The 21,604-nt window shown below is 43.9% G+C and overlaps 1 protein-coding gene across 1 annotated transcript; it reads right to left on the bottom strand.

The window, feature by feature from the left end:
* Positions 1 to 2,833: 2,833 nt before the first annotated feature.
* Positions 2,834 to 21,404, bottom strand: bmerb1 (bMERB domain containing 1). Its single transcript, XM_038972892.1, has 6 exons — positions 21,296 to 21,404; positions 15,557 to 15,668; positions 9,706 to 9,779; positions 4,617 to 4,731; positions 3,629 to 3,718; positions 2,834 to 2,930 (listed from the first exon to the last, which is right to left on the bottom strand). Exons 1-6 carry the CDS (start codon positions 21,402 to 21,404, stop codon positions 2,834 to 2,836), a joined length of 597 nt encoding a protein of 198 aa, XP_038828820.1.
* Positions 21,405 to 21,604: the final 200 nt, after the last annotated feature.

Here is a 21,604-nt window from a genome sequence, read left to right as displayed (position 1 = left end):
CAGTGAAGAGATCAAAACTATGAAATAACACACATGGAATCATGTAGTAACCAAAAAAGTGTTAAACAAATTAAAATATATTTTAGATTCTTCAAAGTAGCCACCCTTTGCCTTGATGACAGCTTTGCACACTCCTGGCATTCTCTCAACCAGCTTCATTAGAAATGTTTTTCCAACAGTCTTGAAAGAGTTCCTACATATGCTGAGCACTTGTTGGCTGCTTTTTCTTTTATGGTCAAACTCAATTGGGTTGAGGTCAGGTGATTGTGGAGGCCAGGTCATCTGATGCAGCACTCCACTCTCCTTGGTCAAAAAGCCCTGTTTTTGGTTGTTGAAAAACTAATGATAGTCCCATTAACCGCAAACCAGATGGGATGGCGTAGCGCTGCAGAATGCTCTGGTAGCCATGCCGGTTGTGTGCCTTGAATTCTAAATAAATCAGTGTCACCAGCAAAACACCATCACACCAATTCCTCCATGCTTCATGGTGGGAACCACAGATGCGGAGATCATCCGTTCACCTACTCTGCGTCTCACAAAGATATGGCGGGTTGGAACCAAATATCTCAAATTTGGACTCATCAGACCAAAGGACAGGTTTCCACCGGTCTAATGTCCATTGCTTGTGTTTCTTGGCACAAGCAAGTCTCTTCTTGTTATTGGTGTCCTTTAGTAGTGGTTTCTTTGCAGCAATTCGACCATGAAGGGCTGATTCACGCAGTCTCCTTTTGAACAGTTGATGTTGAGATGTGTCTGTTACTTTAATTCTGTGAATTTATTTCTGGCTGAAATTGCAGAGGCTGGTAACTCTAATGAACTCTGGGTCTTCCTTTCCCATGGCGGTCCACATGAGAGACAGTTTCATCATAGCGCGTCATGGTTTTTGCGACTGCACTTGAACAAACTTTCAAAGTTCTTAATTTTCCGCATTGACTGAGCTTAATGTCTTAAAGTAATGATGGACTGTTGTTTCTCTTTGCTTATTTGAGCTGTTCTTGCCATAATATGGACTTGGTCTTTTACCAAATAGGGCTATCTTCTGTATACCATCCCTACCTTGTCACAACACAACTGATTGGCTCAAACGCATTAAGAAGGAAAGAAATTCCACAAATTAACTTTTAACAGGGCACACCTGTTAATTGAAATACATTCCAGGTGACTACCTCATGAAGCTGGTTGAGAGAATGCCTAGAGTGTGCAAAGTTGTCATCAAGGCAAAGGGTTGGCTACTTTGAAGAATCTCAAATATAAAATATATTTTGATTTAACACTTGTTTTGTTTACTACATGATTCCATATGTGTTATTTCATAGGTTTGATGTCTTCGCTATTATTCTACAATGTAGAAAATAGTAAAAATAAAGAACCCTGTAATGAGTAGGTGTGTCCAAACTTTTGACTGGTACTGTATATGTACAGGTAATTTCAGCTCATTTATGCATATTGTTCAATTTGGACATTAAAGCATCACTAATATACTACAGAACAAAGTTCAGGGATGGGTCTCAGTGTTTTCCTCAATTCTTTGCTTCTCAAAACCTCCGATGGAAGCACGGAGAAGGACTTGGTGAGTCAAGGAAAATACTTTTGAGATCTGCCCAAAGGGAGGCATGGGGTTAGAGGAAAATAATCTGAAGTAGAGGGTCACTTTGTTGAACAGGACTCCCTAATCTTCTACAAACATTAGATTCCAACAAACTCTTTTCCAGAATCTTAAAGGCATGTACAAATAAAGAATTGCATTCACCTCTTCTTGTATTGCCGTAGAAATTGCAAGACTCGTAGTATGACACTAATTGTTTTCCTTGCAATACTTATTCATTGTAATCATGAATAGTATTGTAGTGATACCATGGTATTAACTACCAGTATGTTTTGGTGAAGGTAAGAATGACCAGTTGTAAGGCTGACTTTGTCTTAGCAACATAAATGCGTGTATACTGGTTGGTTGTTGATACGTTAATATACATCATAGAAAAACAAAATAACTCAATCATGCGATTGTTGCAGCTTGCCAATGTACATGGTATCATAGCAACTGTGTTCAGTAATACTGTTTATATAGGAAGTATACCTTTACAATAAAGGGATAAAAAATGTACTGCAGTGAGTGAAGTGTTTCATAATCTACAGTTCCAGAGCAAGCATCAGGGTTGGATCAATTCATTTCCAAATCTGGTAATTCGGTAAGTAATTGACTGAATTGAAATGGAATTGACACCAACCTGGTAAGCATACAGTACCTAAGTCTGAGAGGAGTTCTAGTTGTTCCGTTAAAGGGTTGGAATGGAAGCATCCAGTAAATACCCGTTATTCAAAATGACAAAGTCAATAACAATTATGTCATGATGTCATTTCCTGGTGGACAGAGAACCTTGGTATGATGCGTTTGTGGTTCGGTATGGGACGTTGTGCTTATAAATCTGAGGAATATAGGTCATTATTGATCTCTGAAGAATGTTTCAAGAGGGATGTAATGAGTCCCTAAATCAATATAAATTGGTGTATTGCTTACAATACAGTACAGGTCCCATATATTCCATTTCCAATTGCCTTTTAACATTATATAGTGCCACATATTTCATTTACATTTCTGTTATTCCATTATTTACTGTATTTACATGTGGCCAGGACTGTCCATCTATCACCTCTATATGGGCATCCATTTTGCACCAGGGTTCTCTGGATCACAGGAAATGATGTAACGATAGGTGATATGACACCAAGAGACCAGGTCAGGTGACAGATGTACAGTGTGACTGTGTTGTTGTTACTAGGGTGGTGCTGTGAATGGGAGGGTGTACTGTCCTCAACTCCTCTGTAACCACGGTTACATGATACAACACTGGGTGGCTCCGCAGCAGTCCTTGATGATGGTGATGGACTTGGTGATGGACGGCTTGCTGGGCGGAGGATCAGGGACTTGTCTCTTGGGCTTCTGGGGACCTAGAGTAAGAGAGTATGGGCAAATCTGAGATGTCATAGGCACCCCTATTCCCAACATAGTGCACTACTTTTTGCACTCCTACCAGAGACTCGTATAGGGGTGCACATTTGGACACGTTCTCTGTGGTTTTAGATGGAAATGAAAAAGGCACAGCCATTTCTCTAAGATTCCCATATTTGACTCTGAATGAAGTCCTAGCCATGATTAGATGAAATCAACGCCATAACAACTAAGACTGTTCTAGAATCGATATTCTGATATGATTTGAATCAGCTGTTATCACACTAATTCCATTATGTGGCTCGTCAGTTGTCCCTTGTTGCCTCTCGATTTAGCGCTGTCTTGACCTAATGTGACAGAGCCAGTGTGCCTGGTATGAAACTGTATGACAGTCAGGGCCACTCATGGTCTGTGACTCTGGATATGACAGAACTAATCTGCTTGGTATTATATCATATCCACATCTTTACTGTATGTGTGCTTTTAATACGTACTTGAGTGTTTTCATCAAGGCCACTGTGACCATGACTATGTTGGTGTTGCGTTGTCAAGAGGGGGAACCTGTAAGCATTTCATTGCACTGTGTCCTACAAGTGCATCATGTCTATGACTCATAAACAAACTTGAATTTGAGCTATTGATTGTGCACTAGTGCGTGTTTTGTATGAAGGATACTACTCACTTTGGGCAGCTTCTCTGGCCAGCTTCTCCAGAGGCAGCAGCTTCTGTCTCAGGAACTCAGCCATCTCCTTGTCCTCCTCCTGCTCCCTGTAGAGAGGATATGGGTTACAGTTAGTGGTTATAGACAGACCCTTACTCAATGGCAAAACGTCACATAGTCTGTAGTCTGTAGAATACCCCCATACGTACGTACCAAAGCCTTTGCCCCTAAACAGTTGTCACATTCCAGACTGTAACATACCCTGTGGCCATACTCCTATTCCATAAAGTTAGTGACTATTTACTGCACATAAAATCTCCATGCACAGCTTTGTTTCCAAGAATGTCTCGCAATCTGTCCGTTGCAGTTTACTTCTCAATACTCCATACATTCACTGAATGACACACTGTGATCTCATATCAGCTCTGCTGTCTGTAAGTAATCTCCATGTGAAAGAAAGAGGACCAAGATAGCAGGCAGAGGATGGGGAGTAAGTGAGAGACCAATCTTGGTCCCCCTTGGTCTCTCACTTACTCCCTCCCTCCACCTCCATCTCTCCAGCTCCCTCCCTCCACCTCCCTCTTTCCAACTCCCTCCCTCCACCTCCCGCTCTCCAACTCCCTCCCTCCACCTCCCTCTCTCCACCTCCCTCCCTCCCTCTCCCTCCCTCTCTCTCTCTCTCCCCATCTCCCTCCCTCCCTCCAGCTCCCTCCTCCAGCTCCCTCCCTCCCTCCCTCCCTCCCTCCCTCCCTCCCTCCCTCCCTCCCTCCCTCCCTCCCTCCCTCCCTCCCTCCCTCTCTCCAGCTCCCTCCCTCCACCTCCCTCTCTCCACCTCCCTCCCTCCATCTCCATCTCCCTCTCTCCATCTCCCTCCCTCTTTCTCCTCTCTCCATCTCCCTCCCTCTCTCCACCTCCCTCCCTCTCTCCATCTCCCTCCCTCCCTCTCTCCACCTCCCTCTCTCTCTCCACCTCCCTCTCTCCACCTCCCTCGGACCACAGTTCTACCTTAATCTCTCCACCTCTGCATCGTCCACTAGGAAATCCCTCTTCTGCACCAGTTTATGGATTTTCAGGATCAACTCCTCCTCCCACTGTCTCTGTTTCTTGGTCTTCTCTCTCTCTGGAGGAAGAAGAGAGGGAGAGAGGGAAGGGGATATAGGAAGGGAGGTAGAGAGGGAAGGGGATAGAGGAAGGGAGGTAGAGAGGGAAGGGGATAGAGGAAGGGAGGTAGAGAGGTAGAGAGGGAAGGGGATATAGGAAGGGAGGTAGAGAGGGAAGGGGATAGAGGAAGGGAGGTAGAGAGGGAAGGGGATAGAGGAAGGGAGGTAGAGAGGGAAGGGGATATAGGAAGGGAGGTAGAGAGGGAAGGGGATAGAGGAAGGGAGGTAGAGAGGGAAGGGGATAGAGGAAGGGAGGTAGAGAGGGAAGGGGATAGAGGAAGGGAGGTAGAGAGGTAGAGAGGGAAGGGGATATAGGAAGGGAGGTAGAGAGGGAAGGGGATAGAGGAAGGGAGGTAGAGAGGGAAGGGGATAGAGGAAGGGAGGTAGAGAGGTAGAGAGGGAAGGGGATATAGGAAGGGAGGTAGAGAGGGAAGGGGATAGAGGAAGGGAGGTAGAGAGGGAAGGGGATAGAGGAAGGGGGTAGAGAGGAGGTTAGATTTGAAAGATTATGTTTTATATCAAACTAAAAACAATTTTTATCTTATATTAAATACATTTCTCAACTGATACAACATTCGTTAGATACTGAGCTACAGGGGAAGAGGACACTTCCTGGGAAGGCAGCGCATGCTACCAAATAGTGATTCACATCACAAACAGTAGGGACCCTATTCAATCTGTAAAGCTCAAGTGATCGAAATGTAAAGGTAATTTCCAGTTGAGCCGACATATGCAATGATACCGTGAATGCAGTCTCTGCTAAAACGGGACATTGCCTTTAAATTTCAATCATGCTGTAAAGCTGAACTTCTGCGATGCGGATTGAATAGAGTCCTAGATATTTAGATTCTTAAATAGTCCTCCTCGTGTTTAATTCATGAGAACTAATCGGGAGACAAAATATGCAAATGCTGTTCAATGATGCAATGTCCTGTCTGAATGGGGGAATTTGCATAAGCAGTCGTATATTAATGGAATTAATCTCAAACGTTACCCTATGCCCTACACAGGACATTACCTTTGACCAGAGCCCAATGGGTTCATTTGCATAAGCAGTCGTATATTCATAAACTCTGTATCCAATTCTCTGGAAAGGATTTTGACTTTATTCCCCTGACCTTCACACTGAAATCAAATCAAATGTATTGGTCACATACACATGGTAAGCAGATGTTAATGCGAGTGTAGCGAGATGCTTGTGCTTCTAGTTCCGGCAGTGCAGTAATATCTAACGAGTATTCTAACAATTTCACAACAACTACCTTATACACACAAATGTAAAGGGATGGAATAAGAATATGTACATATAAATATATGGATGAGCAATGGCCGAGCGGTATAGGCAAGATGCAATAGATGGTATAAAATACAGTATATACATGTGAGATGAGTGATGCAAGATATGTAAACCTTATTAAAGTGGCATTTTTTTAGAGTGACTAGTGATCCATTTATTAAAGTGGCTAATGATTTGAGTCTGTATGTAGGCAGCAGCCTCTCTGTGTCAGTTTTGGCTGTTTAACAGTCTGATGGCCTTGAGATAGAAGCTGTTTTTCAGTCTCTTGGTCCCAGCTTTGATGCACCTGTACTGACCTCGCCTTCTGGATGATAGCGGGGTGAACAGTCAGTGACTCGGGTGGTTGTTATCCTTGATGATCTTTTTGGCCTTCCTGTGACATCAGGTGCTGTAGGTGTCCTGAAGGGCAGGTAGTTTACCCCCGGTGATGCGTTGTGCAGACCGCACCACCCTCTGGATACCCTTGCGATTGAGGGCGGTGCAGTTGCCGTACCAGGCGGTGATACAGCCCGACAGGATGCTCTCAATTGTGCACCTGTAAGAGTTTGTGAGGGTTTTAGGTGACAAACCACATTTCTTCAGCCTCTTGAGGTTGAAGAGGCGCTGCTGCGCCTTCTTCACCACACTGTCTGTGAGGGTGGACCATTTCAGTTTGTTCGTCATGTGTAAGCCGAGGAACTTAAAACTTTCCATCTTCTCCACTACTGTCCCGTCGATGTGGATAGGGGGGTGCTCTCTCTGCTGTTTCCTGAAGTCCATGATCATCTCCTTTGTTTTATTGATGTTGAGTGAGAGGTTGTTTTCCTGACACCACACTCTGAGTGCTCTCACCTCCTCCCTTTAGGCTGTCTCGTCATCGTTGGTAATCAAGCCTACTACTGTTGTGTTGTCTACAAACTTGATGATTGAGTTGGAGGCGTGCATGGCCGCTCAGTCATGGGGGAACAGGAAGTACAGGAGAGGGCTGAGCACGCACCCTTGTGGGACCCAGTGATAGACCTAGACACACACACACACACACATACACACACTGCAATAGATGGAGAACAGTGTGCAGTGTTGTTGACAGTAGTAATAGTAGGTGGGAAAGCTGAGGCACCAGGCAGGAGAGGAGTGCAGTCTCAGCTCTTTCTCTCCCACCGGGATAGAACTGGATCCGTACAGCCATTCCTTGGAGTCACAGTGTTCCCGGAACGTATAGACGAATGCAGAAATTGGAATGTCAAATGGAAAAGGAAAAGCAGCGGGGCTAGGGCCTTTGTCTGTACTGAGGTAATAACAGAGCTTGTTGGGTCACATACATATTAATACATAGTGTATGGTATATTATGACTCAATGGTGTGATGAATTAGATTTGATTTGGAATGTGTGAATGGTGTTCTAAATCTCAATGAATATCATGCATAATGTACTGGATTTAGCTTCTATGTAAGCAGTATGGCATCTGTACTGTATGTAGGCTTTATATATGCTCTAATGAACAATTAATTCCATTGTTCTTGTTTGTTGCGATTCCAGATTATCACTAATACAGATCCAGTCACTTTGTCAAGTTCACAAATAAAAGGAGAAACTAGCCTGGTACCAGATCTGTTTGTGCTGTCTGGGTCCAGGCTAGACAGCTAACTCTAGACTGTGACGTTGTAGAGTTGTGAAGTTGTAGTGGCTATTTGACTCCATCTGCTGTCAGCCGTGGCCACAAATAGACCTAACATCATTTGTGGAGGAAAGTATAAATAAAGTAGTATTCGTTGAAATAATCTTTGGCCACAGTCTCAGGAAATGGACCATTGGCTCATATAGCCATTACGGTTAGCTATGCGTGCGTGTGTTTGTGCGCCTGTGTGGCCATTATGACTGTGCCTACTCTAAACTACCCGAGGGGAAGAACCTCCCCGCCTCATAACTCTCCCATGTCCCTGAGAGTTACAATCAATTGTGCGGCTACTTTACCGCAGTGAACCTACCCACAAATCACCTCACCATGTAGCAGCAGGTAGCTGCATACAGTAGCAGTTTATCTCCTCTACCCTATTTTTGTGTCTATACTCACTACAGCAGGGGTGTTTTTCCTTTCAATTCAGACCTGGACAACCAGGTGAGGGGAGTTCCTAACTAATCAGTGACCTTAATTCATCAATTAAGTACAAGGGAGGAGCGAAAACCAGCAGACACTCGACCCTCCGTGTAATGAGTTTGACACGTGCTCTACAGCATGCATGGGCAATTTGGCTAAGCTAAGGGTACATTGAGGATACATCCTGATATGCTTGTTCTATTTCCTAGAGGGATAGACAGTATGGCAAATGTTTCTCCCTGTTATGTTGCCGGGTAGAATAGGACAGGGGAGGGCGGTGAAGTGGATTTCTTGGCTGTAGTTATATATGGTTAATACTATATGGTACATTTTTCTCTCTGTTGCCAGGTAGGATAGGAAAGGCAATAGGACAGGAGAGGGCAGCCAGTGGAAGTGTTGTGAAGTCTGTGTTGCCGTTAGTTACTTGGATATATGGTTATTGATAAACTGGGTGTTTCGAGCCCTGAATGCTGATTGGCTGACAGTCGTGGTATATCAGACCGTATACCACAGTTATGACAAAACATGTATTTTTACTGCTCTAATGACGTTGGTAACCAGTTTAACCTCTACGGGATTGGTGCCCCCCCCCCCCCCCCCCCCCCCCCCGCAGGGAGGTTGAGCTAATGTGATTAGCATGACGTTGTAAGTAACAAAAACATTTCCCAGAACATATCTGATATGGGCAGGGATCAGTGTCCCCCCCGGCAGGAACGGTTGAGCTAACGTAGGCTAATGTGATTAGCATGAGGTTGTAAGTAACAAGAACATTTTACAGGACATAGACATATCAGATATGGCCAGAAAGCTTAAATTCTTGTTAATCTAACTGCACTGTCCAATTTACAGTAGCTATTACAGTAAAAGAATATCATGCTATTGTTTGAGGAGAGTGCACAGTTATGCACTTGAAAATGTATTAATAAACCAATTAGGCACATTTGGCTAGTCTTGATACAACAATTTGAACAGAAATGCAATGGTTCATTGAATCAGTCTAAAACTTTGCACATACACTACTGCCATCTAGTGGCCAAATTCAAAAGTCGCCTAACCTGGAATATTACATTTTGGCCTTTCTCTTGCATTAAGATGCAAGATCTAATGTGTTATATTTTCCTACATTCAATTCACATTTACACATTTACACAACTTCAAAGTATTTACTTCAAATGGTATCAAGAATATGCATATCCTTGCTTCAGGTCCTCAGCTACAGGCAGTTGGATTTGGGTATGTCATTTTAGGCGAAAATGGAAAAAAAGGGTCCAATCCTTATTATAACAGCAATAAGGCACCTCGGGTGTTTGTGGTATATGGCCAATATACAACTGCTAAGGGCTGTATCCAGGCAATCCATGTTGAGTCGCACCTAAGAACAGCCCCTAGCCGTGGTATATTGACCTTATACCACACCCCCCCGTGCCTTGTTGCTTAAATATGTACCTCAGATATATGGTTGATATACGGTACATTTTTCTGCCTGTTATTTGGTAGGATAGCTGTGGGCAGTGGAACTGTTGTGATTGTGATTGTCTCTATTTGTTGCTGTTAGTTACCTGGTACAGTTACCACCTTCCTCAGCTCCTGTTTCAGACTCATGATGTCTTTGCAGAGCTGGATGTCGTCCGCCCTTGAAAAGACAACAACATTTATTCCAGTTAGGAAGGGTAAAGCACAGTGTGACTCTATGGCCCTGTTCCATTTTGGTTCTTCCAAGTGACCTGGCTATTGGAGGCCTATTGACATAATTTGCATTCATCTAGTTATTCCAGATCTATGAGCTAGGGGAAAGGGGATAGGATTTGAAAAGGTATGGGGCCACTCTATCCATTTCCTAACATAAAAGTGCCCAGTACATAATAAACACACTGTGCAGTCATACTGAGAGATATCTTATAAAAATAGTGTTTTACAGTAATATAAAAGATAAAGCAAACATCCACATATAAAAGCTATAGGTGGAAATATATAAAGTTACACTCCCCTTAGGGAAGAGTGTGGGCAGATGAAAAGTGTTGAATGAATCACTCCTCTACCAGATCCTCTGGTCCTGAAGACCCACCCTGAGGACCCTACTGGTACCTCTCTGTCATGTCATCCTCCTCTCTTCTCCTCCCCTTCCTCCCTCCATCCCTTGTTCTTCACCTCCCCTCCCTCCATCTCTCCTTCTCTCTCTTTCCACTCCTTCCCATCCATCCCTCCATCCTTCCCTCTCCTCCCCTCCATCACTCCCTCGCTCCATCTTTCACTCTTTCTCTCTTTCCCCTCTCTTCTCTGCCCCCTCCCTCTCTCCCTCTCCTCCACCTCCCATCCACTCTCTCTTCCTCTCCTCCCCTCCTTTCCCTCCCTCCATCCATCCCTACCTCTCTCTCTGCAGCGCTGTGACAGCTACCAGGGATTTAAGTCGCTCTGTTGTAAATCACAGACTGATGACTCACCCACCAGCTTCCAACACCTCTCCTTCCTCCTCCTCCCTCCATCTCTCTCTCTCTGTTCCTCCTCAGTCTCCTCTCACTCCCTCCCTCCATCCATCCCTCCCTCCCTTCATCACTCACCTCCCCCTCTCCCTCTCTGCCTCCTCCACTCTCTACCTGTCCCTCTTCTTCATCTCCCTCTCCTCCTCCTCTTCCTCCATCCCTCTCCCTACTATCCTCCCTACCTACCTTAATCTCTCTCCACCTCCTGTAGTTCCCTCTTTCTCCCCTGTTCCCATTCTTCAGCCTCTTCCCCCTCTGCTCTTTCGACCCCCTGTAAATTCTCACCCACTCACTTGTTCCTGTCTCTCAACCTCAACATATTTTTCTCTCCTCCTCACTATCCCCTATCTGCCTTGTGTTGTTTACCCACTCATTAGACCCCAACGGTGCTTCCAGCAGGCTTTGCACTCTGCCACTCCATCTGCTACAGAATGTGTGTGTGTGTGTCTGAGTCACACAAAGCTGGAGGTATTGGCATCACTGTTCACTGATGAAGCCATCCAAGCTAAGGAAGCCACGCTTCCCACCGATCTCTTTCCAGTTTCTATTGATTGTATTTGCCATCACACCAAAACATTTCACTGTATATTTTCTCAATGTTTATAACTCAATAGCGACACAATATGGTGGTCCAAGATCCCCTGAAAATCAAGCATGAACTTCTGATCATCTGGTCACCTGACCCTGTGACAAGACCAATAAGGTCACTCACGACCTGCTGATGGCGGCTGCAGGCTCCTCCTGTCTCCTGATCGTCCTGGACTTGAGAGCAGTGTTTGACACTGTCAACCACCCCATCCTCCTGGAACGCCTCCCGGGACACCATCGGACTGTCTGGATCAGCTCTGAGCGGGTTCCAATCCTACCTCTCAGACAGGACTGAGTATGAGTATTGTGGTGTCCCACAAGGATCTGTTCTTGGACCCATCCTGTTTGTCCTGTACATGGTCCCCCTCGGTCGTGTCATCAGCCGGCATGGAATTACATTGCACTGCTATGCTGATGACACCCAGCTGTATCTAAAAATGGCCCCATGTCCCTCTGATGCAAGTGCCCGTCTGAACACCTGCCGTGAGCAGATAAGGGCACGAATGAAGCAAAACTTCCTTCAACTGAACAGCAGAAAAACCTACTTCTTGGCACCCCCCACCAGGTCCAGCACTCACCGTTAACACCTCATCATTGCAGGACAGAACACTCCTCTCTCCCCCTAAGATTCCAATCTGCCTGTACAGCTTGATTCCTCCCTGACCTTTGACAGCCACATCAGACGACTGTGTAAATCTTGATTCTTCCCTGACCTTTGACAGCCACATCAGACGACAGTGTAGATCTTGATTCCTCCCTGACCTTTGACAGCCACATCAGACGACTGTGTAAATCTTGATTCCTCCCTGACCTTTGACAGCCACATCAGACGACTGTGTAAAGTGTTATTCTATCACCTCAAGAACATTGCCAAACTCCGTCCCACCCTCACTCAGTCTGACGCAGGGAAGCTGATCCATGCCTTTATCTCCTCTGGAGATTACTCTCTTCATCGGGATCCCTGACAGGAGTCCTCAGAAGCTCCGATATGTCCAGAACAGCACTGCCAGGATCCTGATGTGAGTGAGGAAACACCATCACATCACCCCCATCCTGGTATCTATGCACTGGCTGTCTCATTCCGGATTGAATTCAAAACCCTTCTGCTGACTTTCCAGTGTATTCATGGCAAAGAACTGCTCTCCCTCCATAACCCTACCCGCACCCTCAGGTCAAGTGATAGACTGCTCCTCCACGCCCCCAGGACCTAGCTCCTTGTCTCTTGTAGCATCAGCTGGGTTCTTTGTGTCAGTTGCCCTGTCTAGCCGTGTCCATTTTTTTCCTTCTATTTGTATTTTATATTTTTTTATGCACTTTAAGAATATTCGGTATAATGAAAAGCGCTTTAAAAATGCAATACATTATTTTTATAATAATTTTTATATGTAAGTATAATGAATTGTCATATAGACAATATGAATGAGAATATACAGTGCCTTCGGAAAGTATTCACACCCCTTCCCTTTTTCCAAATTTTGTTGTTACAAAGTGGTATTAACAGGGATTTAAATCAATCTACACAAAATACTCTGTAATGTCAAAGTGGCCTTGTGTTTTAGGTTATTGTCCTGTTGAAGGGTCAATTCATCTCACAGTGTCTGGTGGAAAGCAGAGTTAACCAGGTTTTCCACTAAGATGTTGCCTGTGCTAGCTCAATTTAGTTTATTATTTAGTTTATTATGTCCTGAAAAACTCCCCAGTCCTTAACGATTACAAGCATACCCATTGCATGATGCAGCCACCACTATGCTTGAAAATATGGAGAGTGGTACTCTGTCATGTGTTGTATTGGATTTGCCCCAAACATAACACTGTATTCAGGAGAAAAGTTCATTGTTTTGCCACATTTTTTGCAGTACCTTGTTGCAAACAGGATGCATGTTTTGGAACATTTTGATTCTGTACAGGCCTCCTTCTTTTCACTCTTTCAATTAGGTTAGTATTGTGGAGTAACTACAATGTTGTTGATCCATCCTCAGTTTTCTCCTATCACAGCCATTAATCTCTGGAACTGTTTTAAAGTCACCATGGTGAAATCCCTGAGCGGTTTCCTTCCTTCTGGCAACTGAATTAGGAAGGATGCCTGCATCTTTGTAGTGACTGGGTGTATTGATACACCATTCAACGTGTAATTAATAGTTTCACCATGCTCAAAGGGATATTCAATGTCTGCTTTTTCATTTTTACCCCTCTACCAATAGGTGCCATTCTTTGCGAGGCATTGGAAAACCTCCCTGGTGTTTATGGTTGAATCTGTGTTTGAAATTCAAGTGCTCGACTGAGGTACCTTACAATTATCTGTATGTGTGGGGGGTACAGTGATAAGGTAGTTATTCAAAAGTCATGTTAAACACTATTATTGCACACAGTGTGAGTCCATGCAACTTATTATGTGACTTGTTTACCTGCTGAACTTGTGTAGGCTTGGCATAACAAAGGGGTTGAACATATTTCAGCTTTTCATTTTTTCTTAATTTGACATTATGGGGGTATTGTGAGTGGGCCAGTGACAAATGTAATCCATTTTACATTCAGGCTGTAACACAACAAGATGTGTAAAAAGTGTGAATACTTTCTGAAGGGACTGTAATAGCATGGATGCCATTCTGTTTCTGCTTTAGCCAACTCCTCTCTGTACTGGCATGGAGCAGGCTGGCAATCAAGTTAACTGATTATTCACAGTGTCAGAAATACGGCTTTACTACATCTACATCAGGATAATATCAGTATTATCAGGATACACAGTATAAACCTATTAGGCTTATGTGTATGGGTGTCATTATTTTCAAGGGTCCCAAAGAGTCTACGTACTCTCAATGTATCTATTTCAATGAGCTTCTATATTATTCAAATCCAACACGTCTTCGTGTCTCCCTTCCCCTCCTGTCTCAGCCTCCAGTATTTATGCTGCAATAGTTTATGTGTCGGGGGGCTAGGGTCAGTCTGTTAAATCTGGAATATTTCTCCTGTCTTATCCGGTGTCCTGTGTGAATTTAAGTATGCTCTCTTATTCTCCCTCTATATATATATATTTTTTTTTCTCTCTCTCTCTCTCTCTCTCTCTCTCTCTCTCTCTCTCTCTCTCTCTCTCTCTCTCTCTCTCTCTCTCTCTCTCTCTCTCTCTCTCTCTCTCTCTCTCTCTCTCTCTTTCTCTCTTTCTTTCTTTCTTTCTTTCTTTCTTTCTTTCTTTCTTTCTTTCTTTCTTTCTTTCTCTCTCTCTCTCTCTCTCTCTCTCTCTCTGAGGACCTGAGGCCTAGGACCATGCTTCAGGACTACCTGGCCTGATGGCTCCTTGCTGTCCCCAGTCCACCTGGTCGTGCTGCTGCTCCAGTTTCATCAGCTGATGTAAGAAGGGCTTTACAAATACATTTGATTGATTGATTGATTAAAGCCGCAGTCTGTAATTATTTTATGGTGGTGTTGATGGTCTCTGTACAGTACTCACATAAAGCCGCAGTCTGTAATTATTTTATGGTGGTGTTGATGGTCTCTGTACAGTACTCACATAAAGCCGCAGTCTGTAATTATTTTATCGAGGTGTTGATGGTCTCTGTACAGTACTCACATAAAGCCGCAGTCTGTAATTATTTTATGGTGGTGTTGATGGTCTCTGTATAGTACTCACATAAAGCCGCAGTCTGTAATTATTTTATGGTGGTGTTGATGGTCTCTGTACAGTACTCACATAAAGCCGCAGTCTGTAATTATTTTATGGTGGTGTTGATGGTCTCTGTACAGTACTCACATAAAGCTGCAGTCTGTAATTATTTTATGGTGGTGTTGATGGTCTCTGTACAGTACTCACATAAAGCGCAGTCTGTAATTATTTTATGGTGGTGTTGATGGTCTCTGTACAGTACTCACATAAAGCGCAGTCTGTCATTATTTTATGGTGGTGTTGATGGTCTCTGTACAGTACTCACATAAAGCCGCAGTCTGTAATTATTTTATGGTGGTGTTGATGGTCTCTGTACAGTACTCATATAAAGCCGCAGTCTGTAATTATTTTATCGTGGTGTTGATGGTCTCTGTACAGTACTCACATAAAGCCGCAGTCTGTAATTATTTTATCGTGGTGTTGATGGTCTCTGTACAGTACTCACATAAAGCCGCAGTCTGTAATTATTTTATGGTGGTGTTGATGGTCTCTGTACAGTACTCACATAAAGCCGCAGTCTGTAATTATTTTATGGTGGTGTTGATGGTCTCTGTACAGTACTCACATAAAGCCGCAGTCTGTAATTATTTTATGGTGGTGTTGATGGTCTCTGTACAGTACTCACATAAAGCGCAGTCTGTAATTATTTTATGGTGGTGTTGATGGTCTCTGTACAGTACTCACATAAAGCGCAGTTCAGACTCCCTCCTTACTAGCACCTCTCTGAGACGCTGGATGCGAGCCATCTCCACTTCAATCTCATCTGGAGACATGATGCTCTCCGCCATGGACACATCTGACTGACCTGGAGGGAGAGAGGGAACTTTGTGTTTTAACACTATTGTGAGTTACATCATTCTAACACATCGGGAGAAGGGCAGGAGGGAGGGAGGGAGAGAGAGAGATTTGTAAATATTTCGGTCTTAAATATTTCAATAGATCATTCATAAAATACCAATACAATACCGACTTCAGAACCAAAGGGCCTATTCTATTGTTGCCACCATCAAATAGTCTGAAGAGGAGACCTATTCCCTCCTTCCTCTGACTTAAAGAACAGTACATGGAATCACAATGGACTTGGTCCTGCCAAGCATTACTGCATTACTGTCTAGCCTTGCATATTATTCCCCTCCCTTTATCCAGTACAATGCCCAAGGCTTGTTTGGCAGATTTATTTTACAGTAATACAACACTACTCCCTGCTCTATTCAACGTCCTAATTATGAATGTGACGCTCGAGTAAGTCAAGGGACAAGATACGCATAGTAAATGATCTGAAATGTAAGTGACACCAGGAATTTCTCTCTTGACTAAATGAAAAGCACGGTGTTGCTTTTGAGCTGTCGTCTTCAAGTCTTGTCTTCAAAGCAAAAAACCTGACTCACTCACACACTGTCAAAGTGCTTCTTGGCAAACCTAGACAAGTCCAGATGATAGCTACGGTATGTGTCATTTTGTCTCACAGTACCCACTTAAAAGGAATAGAAGGTTCTAGTGAAATGGCTGATGACTAAGAAAGAAGTAGCTGACCACCTTAAATTCGATGCCAGATGCTCAGGCACTCTGGTGTGATGCTCGCTGAATCAAGAGCATAGGAATACATAATGGAAGGAGTCATTGGGATGCAGACGGTGAGAAGGGCCTCAAGCCAAAGAGATGCGAGAAATCTGATACTGGTACTGACATAGATCAATGACCTGGAGTAACTCTTCACCAATTGGACTAATACACCCTGAACCGGGGTTTCACCGGGGTTTCACCACAACCTTTCACCTTTTGAACCAAAAGATGGCAACAAACCTGCTTTTGACAATTACAACCTTATCAATATGGAGAATGTAGTTAGTTTCACCATATTGTCAATGTTAAACAAGCTAACTAACTTTATTATTAGCAATGTTAGCTAGCTAAAATCTTATTGGTTAAAGAATTGTTCCGACTTCAAAATCACTTCAACACAATCATGTCAGACTTACGACTTCCCATTTTCCACGAGCACGTGAAGCCAGCATAAGCAACTAAATGATCATCGCAATCCAAATGTCAACCAACTGAACACACTACTAACAATAATCCTAGTCTTCTCCAATGTGTAACCTATGTCAGCAAGAAAGCAAACTGGGGGCGATTGATAAACGCATATTGCAGTCAATAGCACTAAGCAACAGAACAATCATCACGCTACCATTGTCAGAAAGAGTGCATAGGTCACAGGAGGCTGCTGAAGGGAGAACGGCTCGTAATGACAGCAGGAACGACGGAAATGGAATGGCATTAAACATCTGGAATCCATGTGTTTGATCTATTTGTTACCATTCCACTAATTCCGCTCCATTCATTAGCACGAGCCCGTCCTCCCCAATTAAGGTTCCACCAACCTCCTGTGGCATAGGCCTAGGGGGAAACCACCTATCCTCTAATGTCACACCTTGGACATCCATTGTAAACTATAGCCTCCCATCCCCCACTAGGCAGGAAGTAAATATTTCACTCAGGGTTAGGACGGACTGTACAATACTGCTGGGAGACAGGCCTTCCAGACAGATTTTCTCTATGGAGAGACAGGCTACGAGACCAGAATGGTGAACTGACTGTTCTGTGACTCCTCAACCAACTACTGGTAATGCTATCCATCCAGAGACCTTTACAAGGTGTTAATGTGGAGGCAGAACTCTTAAAGACAATCGACAAGGGCCTCCCGGGTGGCGCAGTGGTCTAAGGCACTGCATCGCAGTGCTAACTGCGCCACCAGAGTCTCTGGGTTCGCGCCCAGGCTCTGTCGCAGCCGGCCGCGACCGGGAGGCCCGTGGGGCGACGCACAATTGGCATAGCGTCGTCCGGGTTAGGGAGGGTTTGGCCGGTAGGGATATCCTTGTCTCATCGCGCTCCAGCGACTCCTGTGGCGGGCCGGGCGCAGTGCGCGCTAACCAAGGGGGCCAGGTACACGGTGTTTCCTCCGACACATTGGTGCGGCTGGCTTCCGGGTTGGAGGCGCGCTGTGTTAAGAAGCAGTGCGGCTTGGTTGGGTTGTGCTTCGGAGGACGCATGGCTTTCGACCTTCGTCTCTCCCGAGCCCGTACGGGAGTTGTAGCGATGAGACAAGATAGTAATTACTAGCGATTGGATACCACGAAAATTGGGGAGAAAATGGGATAAAAAAATTTAAAAAAGAAAGAAAAAAAGAAGAAAAAAAAGACAATCGACAAAAGGGAAAGTAGTGGCGTTCCAAATCTTGGAAATAACTAACGAAAAATGATGTCACCTCAATTTTGTCCCTCTATTGTTTTTCTTTGGCTGGGTGAGATTTTGACATTCAGTTGAGTGACTGTTTTTGTCTAAGACAAATGTAACAAGAATCGAAATTGCATCCTATGACTGTTCATAGCTGATGAGACTGATGAGCTGATGACATGCTTAGCTTGACGTCGAGTCCTTGAATGAAAAGTAGCGGCCCAGTGTTTTCCCTGCTGTGGTAACCGCAGCATGAAAACAACGCTGATACCAACATAGTTGTCTCTGCAGTCAATAACACAGTGTGGTAAACTGTGGAGGATTCATACCAAGTGGTTTCTCTCTCTGTTTCTCTACCCCTCACTGCTCTCTCTATCGTTCTCTCCCTCTCCCTCTCGCCCCTCCTCTTCCTACCTTTCTCTCCCTCGCTACTCTTTCTATCGTTCTCTCCCTCTCCCTCTCGCCCCTCCTCTTCCTACCTTTCTCTCCCTCGCTACTCTTTCTACCTCACACAAAGACACACACACACACACTATTTGCTGCTGACTGTCAATAGGACCGAGCCACACTAAATCCTGACTGGCCCATTATGATGGCAGAGAGCCAGGTCTGTAATGAATAACACACAAAGGATCTAAACTGAGGAAGTTCTCTTAACGCAGTACATACTCAGTCAGCACACACTCCCGTACTCAGTAGTCCACATTCAGCCATCAGCAGGATTAGAGAGGAGAAAGATATTACTCATGGGGGTCTTCAGATAAACTCCTGGCTACATGGTAAATGTTAATAAGTATGGAAGACTGAGGCTCTGTTCCAACATACACAGCACCATTCCAATTAGTATGAAGCAATGTATTGGGCATGCATTCTTCGTGGTATGCTAGTGTGGGCAGCATGGAAGGCAGCATTGAAAGACAAAGTAAGAATCATGCTAAACCTACTACAGGAAAACAGACACAGTATGGCCTACAGACAGAACTGCACCGAAAAGCAAAAAGCAAAATAATAATAATCGCTGAAGTATCACGGAAGACCCGCCTTATAGCTGAAATTTAAAGGCAATGTTCCTGCGTTCGTGGTAAACGCAGTATATGCCGGCTCAATCGGAAAATACCTTGACATTTTAATGCAGATCTTCTGCGATACGGATTGAATCCAGCTCTAAATCTATACAGTAACAGCATCATTTGATCCTCCCCAGTCCCCACAGTGACTATTAGAAGAAACACCAGGCTTCCCTATCAATGTAGCTTCACTGTCATCACTGGCAGAGCCAAGCTAGTTATTAACCCAATGTAATCAAACTAATTGCATTAAAACAAACTGCCTAATCAATACCCTGAACATCTGTTTATCAATCAACTGATCAGCATAATGAGAGCCTTGACAAAAGGAGGAGGGTGGACAGATGTCTGCTTGATGAGGAGAAGCAGATCTGTCATGTGAATATTATCTGCGTAGCAGCCACTTCAGGGCTATGTTCATTAGGGCATGCAATGGATTAAAAAAAAGAAGGTTTTGTAATGGAAAACGAACATGAGCTTTTCTTATTGTACAAAGTCTGGTAGCCCCTCCCTGTTTCAGTCTGCTTTCCTCCTAATGAACAGGGCCCAGAAGTACTGCGTTAATTGTAATGTTCCCCACTGTGTTTTAGTATCCAGCTATGCGTCTCCCAACACAGATGGAAGTTGAAAGTTGTAACACACAAGGAGGAACCAGGGGAAGGGAATGATGAATATGTGTGTGTGTGTGTGGGGGGGGGGGGGGGGGTATGTACTGGATGGGGAAGGAGAATGGGGACAGAGAGTCTATCTCTAAAAATAGATGCAGTCTTCTTCTATTCATATTCATGAGCTGAAGAATTCATCTCAGACTTTCTGCACCCCACTGTCCTCTCGTCTCTCCTTTTCATTCCTATTCTAACAATGGAATTAATGAAGAGGACACTCAAAGAATATATTATTCCAAGATCCAATGGGCTGATTTCTGTTGAAAGTTTGATTCAGGTAGTTATGGTCAAATAGCACAGGAAGACATTGTGAGCATCTGAATGCAGATAAACAGTCATAATTGCAGTTAGGCCTATACAGATGTCACACAGGCAGCCCTACACAAAATAAACAGTGAAACATAACTACCAGTATAAGTCAAGTGAATATTGAACTTAAACCCCGTAGGTGTGTGAGGCTGACTCATGACAGGATTCTCTGCTCTGGATCTGGTTACATAAAGCACACAATATGACCTCTTGTTATGACTGCATTCCTGACCTCTGACCTCTCACCTCTGACCTCTGTTTACCCCCCATGACCCTCTTTATGTCTGTATTATTAGACATATATCATACTGTTCTGATGACAGCTTCGTGGCACTAGCCTAGCCTACCCATAATATCACAAATAGATACCAGTAAAATTAAGAACAATAAACATGGCATGTCATATAAACAACATTATTGAAACATTTATCTTAAAATGTATCTTCCTTCGAAAGACCTTTCATAATGCATTGATATCTTACTGATAAAAAAAGGATGAAAACGAGGAGGATGAAAATCTCTTGCCTGTCTCTACAGTTTGTTTATATCATCTTTCTTGCTGGTATCAGTGCTGGTGATGCTGGTATTGACTCACACACTCACAGCCCAGCAGGTAGGCTTCTAGCTTGTTCTACCCTGCTGCATCCATCGACTGGAAGGAGTGCTGTTCAATATATTAGGCCAAAGACCCAGTCAGACAACTTTGGAATGTACAGTCAGCTGAAAGCGAAGAGCTGTGGATATTTCAGTCCTTCTTCAGTGTTATGGAAATAGGCTAGTAGATATGGGGCATTACATACGTGTATACATTTCGGTGCTCCTCTCCTTTGTGCTATTGTAATATATACTGTTAATACAGTGGGTAAGCTATTGTAAATGAGAAAGACCTTCTCAAATAGTAATGATATGGTTATTATCAGTGAATAACTGGTCAAATGCACCTCCAAAATGCATTGAAAGCAAAGCACATGCATGGAGATGTCTCCAGTCCATTTTCAAGGCACTGGGAATGACATTCAGGAAACAATAAAGACGCACGGACTCATTGCAATTAACGGGTGTTGTTTTGCAACGCAACATCCCCTATCAGAAACCACATGCTTTATTCTGCATAGAGCAACAACCATTATAACAGGCCAAAACGTTACTTTGCAATGAATGACGCTCACCTTTGTCTTTTGTCCATTCCGTTTCCGATACAGAGCCGTAGCTCTTCAATGAGCGCTCGGTATCGGAAATTGATTTCTTTAATTCCATAGCTGGAATTGATTTATGATACACTATGACTTTAATGGGTTGTTGAAAGGTGTGTTAAAATCCTATATTGAGTTCTGCTCTTCTGTTTTCCTTTCAGGATAAATCAGTTTCGCCGATTCGAAGGCACCACGGAGCCGAGACGTTGAGCATCTTTATTTAAGCTTACAAATTCCTCGATGTGTGGTACACAGATGGATGCA

Source organism: Salvelinus namaycush, chromosome 2 (genome assembly GCF_016432855.1).
Source record: "Salvelinus namaycush isolate Seneca chromosome 2, SaNama_1.0, whole genome shotgun sequence".
NCBI classification, from domain to species: domain Eukaryota; kingdom Metazoa; phylum Chordata; class Actinopteri; order Salmoniformes; family Salmonidae; genus Salvelinus; species Salvelinus namaycush.
The sequence above is the reverse complement of the archived record's forward strand: the minus strand, read 5'-3'. Positions and strand labels throughout refer to the sequence as shown.